Below are 15,747 nucleotides of genomic sequence, written 5' to 3' on the forward strand. Positions count from 1 at the left end.
GGGGGGAGGTGGCGCTCTAGGCACGCCTCTCGGTGGTCGGTGGCGGACCTGGCGCGGCCCGCAGGGACCCCCCCTCCACTCGTGGGGAGCTCCCGCCGCGGGACCCCCTGCGCGGGGCTGCCCCGGCCCCGCGGCGGCGATCACCGCCCTCCAGCCCTTCCCGAGCTCGCTCCCTCCCGCCGGCGGGCAGGCCCGTGCTCCGAGGCCTTGTCCCGCTCCGAGCGGCTCTGGGAGCCGGCCCGGTGCCCCTCTGAGCGCGCCGCCGCTTCGTGGAGGCTCGTGTCCGTCCGTCCGTCCGTCCCCCCCGCCCCCGGCCGCTTCTCTTACACTTTGCGATAAGAGTAAACCAGAACGATCCTAGGTAGCAGAAGGGTTCCCCCCCCTTCCTCCTCCTGCTCCTCCCCACCCCTGAAGGGGCGGCGATAGCGCTGGGGAGGAAGAAGAGGATGCCACGGAAGCGGCTGGCGCCTTATAAATCTGTTTTTTCTCACGCCGGAGCTCCGAGGGGCTTGCATGGTTCCTGGGCAATGAACGCGGCCAGAAGCGGCTACCGGGTCTTCTCGGCCAACTCCACGGCCGCCTGCACCGAGCTGGCGAAGCGGATCACGGAGTGAGTGCCTCCCCGCGCGGGTTTCCTCTGCCGTGGGCCGCCCTCGACCGGCTCGGAAGGGTTTCGGCGCGGTGCCCGCGCCCGAGGCCCCTCACCGGCGCGGCTGGGCTGCGGGCGCCGCCGTGGGCCCGCCGCAGGCCGGCGGGCTGTAACGGCTCGGGCGTCTCCTGCCCGGGGCCGGCTCATCCCCCCGGTACCTCCTTAGCGTGTAGTGGTAACGCCGGGACAGTTATTTTCTCTGTTTCGTCTTTCACACCAATTTCGGTGCTGGAAAGGCGGGATTGCCGCCGCCGGCTGCTACGTCTCGGAAGGGACGAGTTTGTTTAGAAACTTGTCTGAACCAACCTCGGGAAGCGTTTGCTTGGTCTGGGAGACGCGCAGAACTTCCCGTGGCCGAGCGTTCGCAGCTTCGTTCGCGTAGCGCCTTCGCTGCTGGAGCTCGGGGAACGCTGCGCGGTCGAGCGCGGCGTTTGTGCTCGCCGAAGTGCGCTTCCCGGTCGTGTTTTTGGATGCGGTAGAACAGGTGGGCAGCCTGTGCTGGCAGAAGAAAGCTTGCTTTAGGGACAGAAGCGTGCCCCTCTGTCAGCCCGCCGGTCTAGGCAGAGCGTGACCCTGGCTCAGCAGGAACGGGCACGGTAGGTCCCGCTGAATGAGGTGCGCAGCAGCTGGCTCCAAAACGTGGCTCCTGGTTTCTTAGTGCCCAGAGCAATGCTGAGTTTTTCCTCCCAGCCGATCCTTTATTTTGAGTTAGTTTAGTTCAAATCAGGGCAGACAGCAAGTAGACACACACAGCTGAAGGGGCTTTTCTAAGAAACAGGCATCTGTTTATTGTTGAGCCAGGAAAGCTGTTACCCTGAAGTTGGGTTTGGGTTTCCTTTCTGCTTCCTCTCAGCTACAGTGCGTAGGAAGCTGCTCCCAAAATTAGGGGTCCTCAGTGCTTTTTTTTGTCCGCCATGGCAAATAGCATCACCACTTAGAGGCAGCTATCCACCCATTTTTGTCTCCAAGGGAACGTTTAAATTGGAAACAATTAAGTTGGAGCTAAAAATAGGTATGCTGCATTCTTAAACTGCAAGAATGTTGTGATACTCATCTGGCTAGCTTAATAAACACTGTGTTCAGTCCTTAGCATGGATAATCTCCGTGAAGCTGACTGTGCTGTTCGTCTGGGATCCCTGGTGTTGATGAGACAGACGTAGGATAATGCTGATGAACTGAGCCTTCTTTGGACGAGAGGTGGGGAGGGAAGTCTTTCTATTTGAGAGTGGAAAGAGCTACTTTCTGTGTTCTTTTCTTTCCTTTTTTTTCTTTTTTTCTTTTATGTTTAGTCAGTTCCATATCACTTGGCCTTCACTGGTACAACTCTGAAAATAAACCCTACTTGAGAAAAAGAAAGTTCTGCTGCAGCGATCAGGGCATGCTTTCACTAAGGCCTGTTGCGTCAACATGGAATATAGCGGAACCCTCCTGGGAATGAGGGGACAAGTTCCAAGTTCTCAGGACTGAAAGAGGAAACAGGCATTCTTTATCCTTTGCCCTCTGTCTTAAAAATAATTGCCCATTTTTTAAAGACGTGAGGAACAGCGTCAAGCAGGCTTCCAGAGGTGGTGGTGCACAGCTGACCGTGTAACATGCTGTTTATGTTTACTTTTCTCTGTTGAGTGGTGATAGGTGCAAGGTTTTAAAAATGCTTGGGATTTCTTCTCTGCATGTGGTATGGAAGCGCAGGTATCCGCGGACACGATAAAGGGCTATAACCTGGTCCAGAGTGCTCAGTAATGCTCTGAGAAATGACAGCAGAATCGTGAGAGTGGTGTCCTGGCTGTGCCTCACAAAATAAACTTTTAAAAGAGACAGTTTAGTCTTTTTGCCTTGGCTATAACATCAGTAAAGAAGTTGAGTGCTTGAGTGGTCATATTAGTACAATGGTGTGATTTATAGCTACTGCTTGAAGTGAAGCTTAAATACGCGTAGCTTCCCCGTCTGTAAAATGGGAATAGTGACCACTTAGAAATGGCAAAGCGTAGAGCGCTTCTGTGGGAGTAGGGTACAAAATCTGGAACTGGTAGTACTACAGATTTCTCCAAAGTAAAAAGTCCTCAAAACCCAGTGGCATTTTCATCCTCTTGCGTTGCGGTTTTGTACTGACTTCCCCTCAGAACTTGCGGGCTGTTTCAACAGGTTTATAATACACCCCTGTTTTTTTTTTCGAGTTGCAAAAGATGCGTGCCTGCTGGCTTTCCCGCTGTGTCACATCCAAGCATGTACTTTGCTGGGGAGGTAAGTGCACCTTAAAATAGAGTTGGAGCAGTCTTATAAGGGTGAGTCTGTCATCTAACATTGTGGGTTTTTAAAAAACTTGTGTGACCTTTAGCATAAGTAGTAAAAACTTTAAAAGGACACGCAGCACTAGGAGTAGGGCTCTCTGCGACAGTGCCTCCGTGCAGGCTCTGCTCCTGTTTGCCTGTAGCTATGGTGCCCATGGAGCTGGCTGTCATGCCGAAGTGCTGTGTTAAGACAAAGTCAAGAGTTGAAGGTGCCTTATTTTAGCGACACTGCTGCAAAGGGGCCTGGGACAGAGTGGAGAGAGCGCAGAGTCTGTATGCCGCAACCGTTACAGGAAAGATGAGCAAGCCTTAGAAATACCTCTTGAATTCGTTTGGGACATTCAGTACATAACGAGTGGGGGTAAAAAGAACACTCTGAAGATCCCCTTTTTGAATTAAAATCAGTGCTTGAGTCTGGTTTATCCCTTAAAAAATACATACATACATATATACATATATATATGTATCTCAAGGCTGGGGAGGAGCAATTTGAACAGCTTTCAGATGTCTGCTTTATGTCAGTCTCCTTGCCTTATTTAATGCAAAACTTCCAGATTTGCTTTTGATTCAGCTTTTGAGTGTGGCATTCTGGCACGCTTCCAATCTTTACAATTTCCTATTATGCATACATCTCTCATTATAGGATGAGTGACTAAATGGTTGATCTAACTTTTCCTTTTGAATTTTCAGAGCTTTTGTTTATATTAGCTCCTGCCAGGGAGAGGAGATAGGTTTTTTTGTTTTTGTTTCTTTTTCTTTTTTTTTTTAATTTTTCAGTGTTCCCAAATCTAAGCATCTTTATTATTTAGGAGTTTCAGCATATGTGGTTCTCATAAATCAGCACTATGTTCATTTGTATCTTGTAAATTGAGTGCAATTTCTTTTTTTTTCTTTTTAGTCTTTCTCAGATGGAAAGAAAACTTCTGCTGTAATTAGGACACTTGGCAGCTGATTACAAGCTACTTTGGAAGGGAGAAAGATAATTTCTGTGACCAGAGGTGATCGCTGGTGGGCCCTGTGTGCTGGTAGGAGGGAGGAGGTCTAGCACGTCTTTCCAGTCTCTGGAGTCGGACAGATGCATTTAGATCTCTTCCCTCTAAATGCAGTGTTGGGCCCAGAGGGTACAAATGTTATATTCCCCCTTGCTGCCCATTTTTTTGGCTGGAGGAGGTTGTTGATTGAAGTGTGCTAACGCCTCCCCGGTTCTCCCGCAGGTCTGCGTTGTCTGGAAGGTGATATTATCCCAGACACGTTGCAAAGCAGAGATGTGAGTGTTCTGAACTGTCATTTGGTTTGCAGTATTGAAAATGATGGTGATCTTAAGATGGAAGGAATGCTGTGAGCCTGAACAATGTGGAATAATACAGAAAAGATGGAGATTTCCTATTCTGATCTTTGATCATGTAGAGCCCTGTAAACAGTGCCGTAAAACGGAGGCAATGCTTTCTGTGATTGAGCTGAAGGTGAGCTCTGCTTTTGGAAGAGAGAGTATTTTAGGAGGTCTCATAGCAACTTTCTCTAGCTGAAGGAAGGAGCGTTTCTGATGGGATGCAGGAAAAGCCATGTCAGCCATCCTTGTTAGGTCATCTTGGCAAGCGGTGGAGCACAAGAGAGGATGGTGCAGGGCAGTCGGATCGCAGTAGCGGGGTGTTACTGTTCTTGCCTCTCTGCAAATCCTGTTCTGCCTTTGAGAAGGAGCTGTAGCATGGTGCTCTAGAAGGGTAGCAGACAGCAACAACTTCTTTCCCTCACAGAACATGAAGCACTGTGGCAGGAGGCTAACAGATATTACAGAGTAAAATTGCATCAAGTTTTTTAGCAAAAGGAAATGAACAACCGACTACAGAATAATATCGCTGGAGGATACAGAAGGAGCACAGTGCTGGAGTAGGAGCAGTGGAGAATGTGGAGCTCTTGGAGTTTGGAGTATGCTGCAAGTTTCTCTGTGCAACTTAAATAGAGCAGGTAACATGACTGAGCAAATGTGTTTTGCACGATAGCTTTTATGCTTACCAAAGCCAGATTTAGGGTACGTTCCTTCATGAAGAGCAGACTGGAAAGAGTAGAGGAAAAGCAGCGCAGCGCTTGCCGATGATTTGGCTGCGTAGCTTTTGTAGTGATTGGAACGAATGATGCGAGTGCTAAATGGCTCTGGAGGGAAGACACGGATGACAAGCAGGGACCGTTCTTCGAGTATGCAGTCGTGCTAGGGAGAGGGAGTGAGGCAAAAGGGAGCTAAAAAGACTGTAAGAATATCTGATCAGATTACCTTGCATGTCAAAAGCTTTCTCTGTTTCCTTTTCCGTTCCTGATCCGCTCTTGAAGTGAGGGTAAGAAATACACTGTAGAGCGGTCACTGTGCTAGCTGGACCAGTTGCCTGTGGCCTTTTTTTGAAGGCTTGCTCGAGTGCGAGAAAAGCAAGGCAGACTCGCGCTGTGGCTTTCTTTGCCCTCTGCCGGCCGAGGCCAAGCACGGAGCAGATCCTGTTCCGTCAGCTCCAGCCCTGTCTAGAGTCTGCAGCGATCCTGCAAGTCCTGGGGAGATCCAGCTCTTTGCCGAGCTGAGACTAGTGAAAATGTTTGTAATGCAGAGGTTAATGCCAAAATAAAATCATATCATACTCAAGGGTTTCATCTGGATACAGCGTTCACTGTTACAATTTAGTTTTTGCACATGATTTGGCCAGAAGTTTCATTCAGAGATAACTTTACAATTTTTAAAGGTGTTTGTCAAAGAGTAGGAGAGGGAAAGGCAGCATAGGCTGAGAGGTTGCGTGCTTCCCAGTGGTATTAGAACATGCTTTAATAGTGTGAAATACTGTGAGTTAAATTTGCCTCTTGAATTTTGATTCAGCTAAACATAAAGTCTCTTTTAACTGGCTAGCCTTTGTCTTAGGAATCTAGTATAGTGGGGTTTTGACAGTCTTCAGAGGAACGTTTTCAAATAAGGTCTAGTATAACTTAGCTGCATTTCCTAAAATACTGCAGTATTTTAAGTCTTGGTTATTAAACTATAGATGACTTCTGGGCTGTTTGTATCTAGGTAGTGAATTTAAGACAGATCTTATATTAAGCTGCACGTGCAACATGGATTATCCTCCTGGCATGCATTGAGACTGCAGCAAGTTAGATCATCTTTCCTGGGCGATATTTACAGGGAGGGATTCTCCAGATCAATATAAATTTTCACTGGTCTTTGCTCTCAGAGTAGTTTTGTAAAGCCATGTGTAGAATTTCTCTCTTACGTGTTATTAGTCCCCAGAGGAGTCTGGTCAGTGACCGAATTCATGCAAGGATGGCTGGCAGAGGAGAGTGGGGAGCAGGGCTCTTCCTTTCCAGCAGCAGTGGGTAGTTACGTAGTGAAACCAGGTGCTGAGATGGCATTAAAAACTTCTTAGAAGCTGGGAGCTATGTAGAGTGATAATACCCTCAGTCCTTGCTGCGCCCGGCCCACTGTGCTGGGCTTGGTGGGACAGGACGTGCGTAGTGTTTGCAACAGATCCCAGTTCTGAAGACTGTTGCCTTTAAAAACAAAAACAACCCCAAACTGAATTTCTGTCTCCTTTGCTTGGAGAATGGAACTTCCAGATGTGAACTTGTGCTCTGATGCCCTCATGGGGCTGAGATTGTGTAAATACTGTGAAATCAGCCATTCTCCTGTCTTAAATGTTTCTGTATTGGCAGAAGCCTCACTGCAGCCAAATAATGCACCACATAATAGGACTTTTGTCAATGAAGCTTGCTTTGCTTGGAGACGTGATTTAGCTGTAATATTTAAAGTACTCATTTTACCAGAAAAAGTTACATTTCTCTGCTGGGGTTCGTGTCTGAATTACCTGTACTAGCAGCCTGCTTTTTTTCTAGTGTGGCTCTACCCATGTTTGCAACAACTTGACTGAGGAATTCTGATAGCTCCTGTTCATACTGTTAGGCTCTTAGTCTTGAAGCCAAATGCAAATGCAGTTCTTGCTATCCATTAAATTCCTCTGTGCCCAAAGCAATGAGCAATTGGGAGTTTTTGCAAGGGGAGAACTTAGAAAGAAAAGAGCTGAGGATGGAGGGAAACAAGGAGGAGGCAGTAGGAAAGAGGGATTTATCTTTGCCCTGCCTTACCCTTGACTTCTATGTAAATCTCCTTTTTGGCACAAATCCTGTGGAATTCAGAACTTTAGAACAGGAGTTGCACAAACTGTCCCCGTTCTTTAACAGCCCCGACTAAATCAAGGTTTTATCAGAATCCCTCAAAGGCTGAAGTCTTGGTTTACATAAAGTCTTCGGAAATGGATTTGGCGGAAGGTGTGCCCCTTGGGTAGCTGTATCTAAACTGATTCAGAGTGCTTTGGTGAAACTGCCTGTTGCTCTCTCGGCTATGCCGACTGCTCAGAAGAATTTAAAGCATTGCTGGCAGGGTTGATGTATGACATATGTGGGGAGCTTTATCTCATCTCCTTCCCATTGCTGCCTCTCTTGTTTACTTGCAGTCAACAGTTGGTGCAGACGTGAGATTTATTGGCTGACCAGAGCAATCTACGATCCACTCATTTAAGTTGTCAGCTTCTTACCGTCTCTTCTGCTGTTACGTGAATCCGTATTCCACACGCTGAACTGTTTGGTGTCCCTCTTTCTGCCAGGGAGCAAACTTGCCTTTCCGACTTCTTCATGGCACAGAAGCTATGTTGCTGCTGGGCTGTCTGAGTAGCAGCGTATCGGGCTCTTGTTTCTTCCTGTGCATAGCTGGGACCTTGCCAGTCACCTCCTCACAAGGCATCTCAAACCTCCTCTATGTTTGTTTTCCACCACTTAGCATTGAATGTGCCACCTTCCAAGGGATACTTTGCTGAGATGTGTCCGTCTGGACTGGTTTTGAAGCTTTTCCTCCTTTTATAGCCACTTTTCTGCCATGAGATCCAGGACTAGCTAAGGGCAGCTGTATGCTCTCATCCATGGGGAGTTTTGTGGTTTTTTTTTTTTTTTTTTTTTTTTTTTTTTTTTTTTTCAAATGGTGAGATCAAAACGTGTTGCCTGTGACGAAGCAAAAATGCATGCTCCCCCAAAGTGAGCTTGCAAGACTTGCCGTGCAGTCGTGCAAGAAAAAGTTTGAGTCATTAACCCTTTTTGCCGCACTGTTTTCATTTGGCCTGCGTGCGATTTTCAAGCTTCTGAGCTGGATGCCTTGGCAGGAATTAGGCCCAACATCAGTGAGTTAAGTGCCTGGCTCCGTCACCAGAAAGACGGCGTGATCCCATCGAGCCGCAGGATGGAAGTGAGCACTTGACAGATCTCGTCTGGAGAACTCGCCTTCGCTGTGATGCAGCCTGCAAGTTAGTCCCTGGGGTTCACAAAACTTGGCTCTGCTTGACCAGCTGCCGGCTCTTTCTTGAAACGGTGGTGCTAAGGATGCTTTCGTATTTTAGTTGACTGTTTTAACTTAGCAGGATGAGTGAGAGATGCTGAACTAAGAGTAGCTTGCTGGACTGCACAGTATCTGGGTGATGCTGCAGTTAGTGGCAAGCTAGACTGGTTACTGCTCTGTGCAAGCCGTAGCGTGGCCCGGTCCTCCACAGTACCTCTGCTCCCACCGTGGCTTCTTCATAGATGACAGCCTTGGCTGAGTGACAGCTGAACTGATCAGCAGAACGATGCCTGTCAGCTAGCGGGGAAACATCAGCTATTGCAACAGATACCTGCAAAGCAAAGTAATGCTGGTTAATGCTGAGGAAGCCTGGTGAAATCAAGGGGCCTGCAGCTCAGCTGGCGTGAGCTGGGCACGCAGGCATGCTCTGCAGTCCAGCCTCTAGATAGCTGAGTCCAGAAGTTAGTGTCTGACCAGCAGCGTGCCAGTGTTGAGCTGTCTTTCTCATTGACTTGTTCATTGCTCCTGAAAAAGCAGATTTTTGTGACAGTTTAGGTATGAGGCTGAGTTTGTGGCCCGGGAGATGGAGAGATACTGACTGCTGAAAGAGGCTGACTGTGGAGAAAGCTCGCTACAGACTTCTGTCTTTTACAGAAGAAGTTAGGAAGAGGATCTGTACCTGATGATCAGAAAACAAGCCCATGGGATGGGGTCCAGACCTGCAGCTTAGATCTCAACTCCCCTCCTGGTCTCCCTGCAGAAGGATATCTTGCAAGAATATCAGGATGGCATGTTTAACCTATTTTTGCCTCAGTTTCCCCACTTGCTGAATGGAGTGACCTGCCTGTGAAATACTCTGAGCATATTTTGCAGTAGCTGTCACCGTGGGATGCTGAGTGTGTAGGGTGGCGAAGCCTGAACTAATACTGGTGCTGCGTATCTGCCTGCACCTGCAGTGCAGCGTTTATTAACACGTTAGGCCCGAAGGTTTTCTTGTTGCTTTTGAAGGGGCCCCAAGTTCACACTTGTTTTCTGTAAAGCTCTAGCAGGTACGTTTGCACTAGGAACAGGAAAAACGCATTTCTTTTAGCAATATAAGGGTAAGGTAATTTGAGGTGATGTTAGCTGTGAACCTCTGCTAGGTTTAAGATCACTGGTCTTTCCGAAGGCGATTCTGGGCAGGCGTGTGATACAACTCCAGTGTAATTCTGCTCTCCAAAGTAGTCTTTATTTAGGGTTAGTGCTGCTTCACAAGACTTCTGCATGAGTCAAGACCCCAGAAGCCGGGAAGGGACTTGCCCAGTGCTCCGGCCCGTTGCCGCAACGCGCTTACCCCACGGGTCTCGCTGATGCGGTGCCTCTCAGCTGAGGCCTCTGGTTAAAGCACACTTGCCTCTAAATGCTTATTAATGGATTACTTGTCAGAACAGTTAAATACAGAAATGTCACCTGTGGGAATAGTCTGCCTTGTGGAGCCTTTTAAAATGCTTTTCCAAAATGAATCTTTATTGCATAATGAAGAACTAAAAAGGGGGGGCTGCAGTCAGTGATGAATGTTCTAGGCTTGACATTTGAGAAGAGAAGGGAGAAATGTGAAAAATCAGAAGACTTGAAGTTAAACTCTCTTCAATCAGCTGAGTTATCTCAGGAGGAAGGTTTGAAGAAGAGGGGGGGAGTAAAGAAGTGCCTCAGTTGCCATTAATCAGATCTTAGTAGATCGTTAACGTTTAGTTTCACAGCGCAGCGGATCTGCTGGAGGTGCAGTTGCGTAGCCTTGACTTTGACCGCAGCAAAGCGTTAGCCAAGCGGCCACTCGGATCGGCTGCGCTGGCTCCGTCGCGGAGCGCGCGGGCGCAGCCGGCGCTGCGGTGTCTCTGCTGCGTTCTGGTCCCGACGCTGCCTAGAGCATGATCTTGGCCGGAAAAGATGTCCTTTGCCATAACTCCAGGGACGTGGCCACTGATAAATCATAAAAGCGCTGGCTATTCTTAGTACGTCGTTAATCTGCTGCGGAGCCGCACGCCCTAGGAGCGGTTCAGCAGCCTGCCACACCGCGTAACCTTAATAACAACAAATAACGTAGCGAGGGAATGAGGGTGGCGTTTCTGATGGGATGCTTGATGATTCGTGCGACCTACTTGTTTGTTTGGAAAGGCTTTTAGAAATTAGGCGTTAGAAATTGTGCTCAAATGCCTTTGACTTCCAAACTGTTTTTGTTTGCCTGTTATAAATTGAATATTTAAGCCTCTTTTCCTGAGAAAATCGGGCTTGATGTGCTTGATTGTACTGCACCTCTAATAATATATGGGTTCCCTTGCTGGTCTTGGCCAGATAGGGAGAAGTAAGAGCCTTTGGGAGGGCTTAGTCCTCCAAGTTTTGCAGAGTTTGCCCTGATTCACGGGCTTGATGGCTGGTTACGGGGGATGGATACGGGTTAATACCTCTTAGACGTGAAAAAGCAGGCAGGGCTCGGCAGTTGCAGGTTGTGTGTGTCCAGGCCGCTGAGCAGGAAGCGGGGCTGTAGTGGCTGGCCAGCGGGCGTGCAAGCGAACAGCTGCTCTCCGGCGGCCGAAGCGTCCCAAGGGAGCTCGCGGAGGAAGGGGCTGCTGTGGAAGGAGGGGTTCGAGCTCGGCGGCTCTGTTGCGGCGCGCGGCGCTCCGTTAGGCGGTGCTTGTGCTTTGCCAAGCTCTTAAGAAATGGTCCAGTCCCCACTTCGGATTGGAAAGTGCTCACATCAATTTTTAACTTCTTTTGTTTTCTCTAGGCGTCTCGGTGCTGAGTTGGGAAAATCTGTGGTGTACCAGGAAACCAATGGAGGTAAGACACATCTTTAGTATTTGCAGGCCTGTCTGAGGTAATTTTATAAATACTGGGGAGCTCCATTGACCAAAACCTGTCTAATGTGTGTGATGAGCAAACAAAAACAAAGGAGGGTTTTCATGCCTTCAGCTGTGATGTTGCTGCTGCTTCTGGCAGTGCTAAACTTCTGTATCTGACCTTGGACAAACCAATTAAACGTGTTCCTCGTTTCCCCTGTTAGCTTGTTTGCGTGCCTCTCAGCTGACTCTCATCTAAAACAAAGACTCCCACTTCGAGTGGTCGCTGCTACAAAATCTTAAGTGGTATTGTGCGTAGCGAAATATCTTCCACGTTTTACAGCAGCAGCCTGCTCTCTGAACATTTGCCCTGCAAACTGGAAATTATCCCCTTCTCCCAGACCTCTCCTCACCACAGGCAATTGTACAGCATCCTTAGCAAGGCATCTGTCTTATTGCTTTAAAGAATGCAAATTCAAGGATGTATTGGCAAAATGAGCCTTCAAGAGTGCCTCTTGGAGGTTCATTTAATCTCTTTAAATGTAGCAAGTGCCTGTCTTCAGATGTTTGTGCCAGGCTAAAACACAGAGTTATTGGCTAACAGAGTCCAGGGGCTAAATGTCATTTGTCGTTTCAAGATCTCTATTACCATATTTGCAGAAGAGACTAGACGTAGAGACAACTGATACAGATTAGAGTAAGTGGTGGAAACAGGAGCCTTTTGATAGTGGAGAGGGATCTGCTGCAATGGTTATTCTTCAACTGCGATACTGTAGCCACTGAATGTCTTGCTGACCAGAAAATAGCCCTGAGTTGGCCTCACCTCCTCAATGCAGGAAGAATATGCAATCTATAAGTACATCAACCATGAGCTATTGAATGCTTTATATATCAGCAGCAAGACTGCAGGCTGTGCACATGGCTTTCCTGTTCCTGCTGTTGGGTGTGCATGGGCAGTGGGGAGGTCTCGTTATGGTGCTGGGCTCATCCTGAAGACGTTTTATAATGCTGTTGCTATTAAAGTCAGAATGGGCCATGCTCTATGTAAGCTGTCATGGGAGCTTATGGTTATGATTGGATTGGCTGCTGCATTCGTGCTAGCTTTGTGCCCTTTGGGGTTAGTTTTAAATCAGGTCACTTGCTTCAAGGTCTGAAGTCATTCTTCATCATTGCACAGCAAATCAATCTCCTTTCAGTAGAGTCCCTTGAGGGTGTTCTGAATGCCCAGACAATTAGACTTTGAATTCTGTAGTCTAGTAGATCTTTTTCTCTTTTTCACTTATCCCTGCCCATCATGTACAGCTGCGTGGGAAATGAGTGGCTAGAAGGACAGCCCAGGAAACCTTGGCGCTGCATAGCTGCTCCTGACTTTCGGGCCTGAGTAAGAGGCAGTACAAAGCATGTTCATTGGAGACGTAGATTTCCAGCCCATGTGAGTGATGAAATGTCTTGACCATGGTAGCAAGTGGCAGAGCTCCTCCTTTGAACTTTGCTGTTGATACTGTGTTGGGCTCTCCGACACGTACGGAGTTGACCACGTGGTGAGGTGCAAAGGAGCTGGCTTCCCTTCCTGGTAAGTACTAGAGGCTGTTCTGCTTTGGGTGGCTCATTGCCCACTAATGGATGTGGGATCAGCAGCTTTCAGCACCCAGCACAGAGAAATAAAAAAGACTTATGGCATGGAGTTACCCTTATTGAAAGTGAAGTAATTGTCTTCTGCGTGGAAGATAAGAGCTATTCAGCCCCATTCCGCACTGTAAATACAATTAACTCACTGATAGGTAATGCCAGCTCCTTGCTTCACAGAACCTGCCTTTTGGAAAATCTGCTTGTCTTGTTTGAGGTGTAGAGGGTGTGTGTGCACATGGGGTCAATGACAAGTCTTGCAGTCTACCCTGACCGGTGGGCAAAGTAGCTGTGAAAATGTGGTGTATTATCAGTTTAAACTTGACGTTTGGGAATAAAACTGACTGTATTCTATCTTATTCAGAAACAAGAGTTGAAATAAAAGAATCTGTCCGGGGACAGGATATCTTCATTATACAGACGATCCCCAGGTAAGTGACCTGTGGCTTAATTTTATAGCTGTGATATGCTTTGAATTTCTGGTTCGGCAGGTTATTCCAATAGGCTTGCTTGTTGTTAGCCAGCATGATAGTTTGTCTCTTTCCATAGTTGTCATTGCTTTGACTTACTTTTAAGATGCAGCATAGCGTTAAACTGTTAAAATTCCCAGAGGACTGCTTGTACCACAGCAAGCCGAGAAGCTACCCATCAAATAGCTTAAGTGTGTCACTTCAGGCAAGAACGGGAATGACCAATGGCTTTAAGTGAAACGTCCCTGTGGTGTGTGTTGGTGTCCTTGCCGTTTCAGTTGCTTGGTGACTTTAGACTGACACTTCCATCTCAGAATGTGTAATTTCCTCTGCTTTCTAGTTATTGAGCAGTAGAGCCAGCAGCTATTGCTTTCATTACAGGCTGGATTACTGCCCCCTCGACTGCAGTGGTGTGAAACAGCTCATGAGGAAGCCCTTAGTTTCCTTTCTATACTCTTACAATTTTTAATAACATGGTGCTTTTTCCTATGTGTGCCTGTTTGTTTTTAGTTTCAGCTGTCCTAGCCTCGGAATAGGAGGGAAGAGCAGTGCTGCAAGTAATCAAAGGGCTAGAAAATCGCTTGCTAACCCCTGGGAGCTTTGCTTGTCACTGGCTGAGGAGGAGCTTAGAGGGATTGTGTTAGAATTGGAGAGCTGAGTTTAGAGCGTGGAGTGATTTTTCTTGCGTTCTGGCCATGTGGTCCCTGCAAGTTAGTGGAAAGTGCAGAGGAAGTCTGTATACAAATGGTACTGCAAAATCGCCAGCAAGCAGGCAAGATTCAGTTTTCAAAGATGAGGGATTGATGGGGTGCAATTTGCTCAATTAGCTAAACAAAAATATTTATGCCATTATAGCCTTTTCCAAGTTAGCAAATTCTGCTCAAATTGTGGAGGTCACAAGAACTACTTAATACATATCAGAGCCCAAGCAGGTAGAAAAATCTACTGGAAACAGAAATTTTCCTAGCTTGCCTAAGAAATACAGCCCAATGAGAATTCAAGTTCAGTTACTCTTTGTAACGCTTGACCTATTGATAAAGAAATCAATAAGGCTACAAGAGCAGCTTGCTCACTTCTAGAGTTCCTCTTGAAAGCTGACATGATAGCCAGCTATCGGGCTGACTAACACTTTCCTGGAAATCATCCCTCTCTCTAGGGAGATACTCCAAGTGTCACTTCCCACAGGAAGCTAATAAATCTCTGCAAGATGAAAACTCACTAATGCAGGATTGTGTTTCAGGTGAATGGTGCCATTCTGTTGTCCCTTGTGAGAGAGTTCTCTGAAATAACTTGTAACTGGGAGTGGTGTAAATATGTAACAGATAAGGTATTTCAGAGAGAGATAACTTGGTATATTAGGGACAAGCAATGGTTTTGGAAGGGGAAAACCTCTCCTGCTCTCAACTTCTTGATTCCCTTGATTTTTCACAAACTGAACCAAATGTTGCAGGCCAAGAAGTGAATCCTGTAGCAAAAATGTTTAAGGGTTTAAGGTCCTCCAGATGAGCAGCCACTGTTATGCAGATGAGTAATCCTTTATTCTGCAGCTACCCCTTGCTGCGTTGCTTAGAGAAGACAGGTTCAAGGACATCTTCTTTTATACATTGGGTTTCAAGGACCTTGCAGGAGAGTAAAAAGAGGAATTGTTTTGCATTATGTTTGTCAAGCAAGGGTCCTCTGAAAATTTCTGCACTCAATAGCAGTTCAAAAAACAAGTAGAATATTGAAACTTATTAGGAAAGGAATAGAGAATGAAACAGCCTTGTTATGCTGCACTGCAGATCCAGAGTCTGCATCTTAAATGCACAGGGAGGGATCAGAAAGACAAGAACACATGCTGCAAGCTTGAAATCCAAAGGGTACATAGCAAAACTAAAACAGTTACAATGACAAATATCATCCTGGGCTGCTGGTGTATAGAATAGCATTTGTACAAGGAAAACTGAATAGTTTACCAACTGTTTAGAGTGGGAAAGAGAGGCTAGGGGATGATATGCTAGAGCTTCAGAACTGCGAGTGCCGTGGGAAACGGTCGTAGAGGTGATGGTCTGTGAGAACAGGGATGTGTTAAACGAAGCTAGCAGGTGTCAAGTTCAAAACACACCAAGGGAGGTACTTCTCCCCGTGCATCTCTAACGTCGGGAGCCCCTCATGACAAGGTGCTAATTTTGCTAAGAGTTTGTGTAGGATCAAAAAGCCATTAGGCAAATTTTTGGCAGGGGGAATAGGTCAAGGACTGTTAAGTACAGAAAGAGCGTTACTGTCTCAGGAGGTCCCTGAGCTGCAGACTACAGGATGCTGCTGGGAGAGTGTTTGAGAGAGGCATTGCTCTATCCTCACTCCCAACTCTTTGCTATGTAGCCTTTTGGTCACCATTTTTAGGTTCCTGCATGTGTTAAACACTTAGCTTGCTGTTAACATAGTTATTGGACTGTTCTGGAAAGTGGAAAAATGAGGGACTTGATGGTTTAAGTGAGACATTAGAAGCTGAGGAAGACTTTTAGTGCGAGACCAATTGTTGTGCAGCGGGTTGTTGGCTTTACTG

General features: G+C 47.1%; 1 protein-coding gene across 3 annotated transcripts in view; it reads left to right on the forward strand.

Annotated features, from left to right (window-relative positions):
- Window positions 1-15,747, forward strand: part of PRPSAP1 (phosphoribosyl pyrophosphate synthetase associated protein 1) — a 31,987-nt gene that overhangs the window by 301 nt on the left and 15,939 nt on the right. The window contains exons 1-4 of one of the 3 annotated variants that reach the window (XM_085304455.1): window positions 301-361; window positions 499-610; window positions 11,055-11,107; window positions 13,097-13,163. In XM_085304455.1, the coding sequence (XP_085160581.1) occupies window positions 528-610; window positions 11,055-11,107; window positions 13,097-13,163 (203 nt within the window). In that variant the 5' untranslated portion in view covers window positions 301-361; window positions 499-527. Of the gene's footprint in view, window positions 1-300; window positions 611-11,054; window positions 11,108-13,096; window positions 13,164-15,747 lie in introns of those variants that run through there. The other 2 variants (XM_085304454.1, XM_085304453.1) reach the window with 2 other exon arrangements.

This window comes from Rhea americana, unplaced genomic scaffold, assembly GCF_003343005.1.
Source record: "Rhea americana isolate MKP2758 unplaced genomic scaffold, rheAme1 scaffold_21, whole genome shotgun sequence".
NCBI classification, from domain to species: domain Eukaryota; kingdom Metazoa; phylum Chordata; class Aves; order Rheiformes; family Rheidae; genus Rhea; species Rhea americana.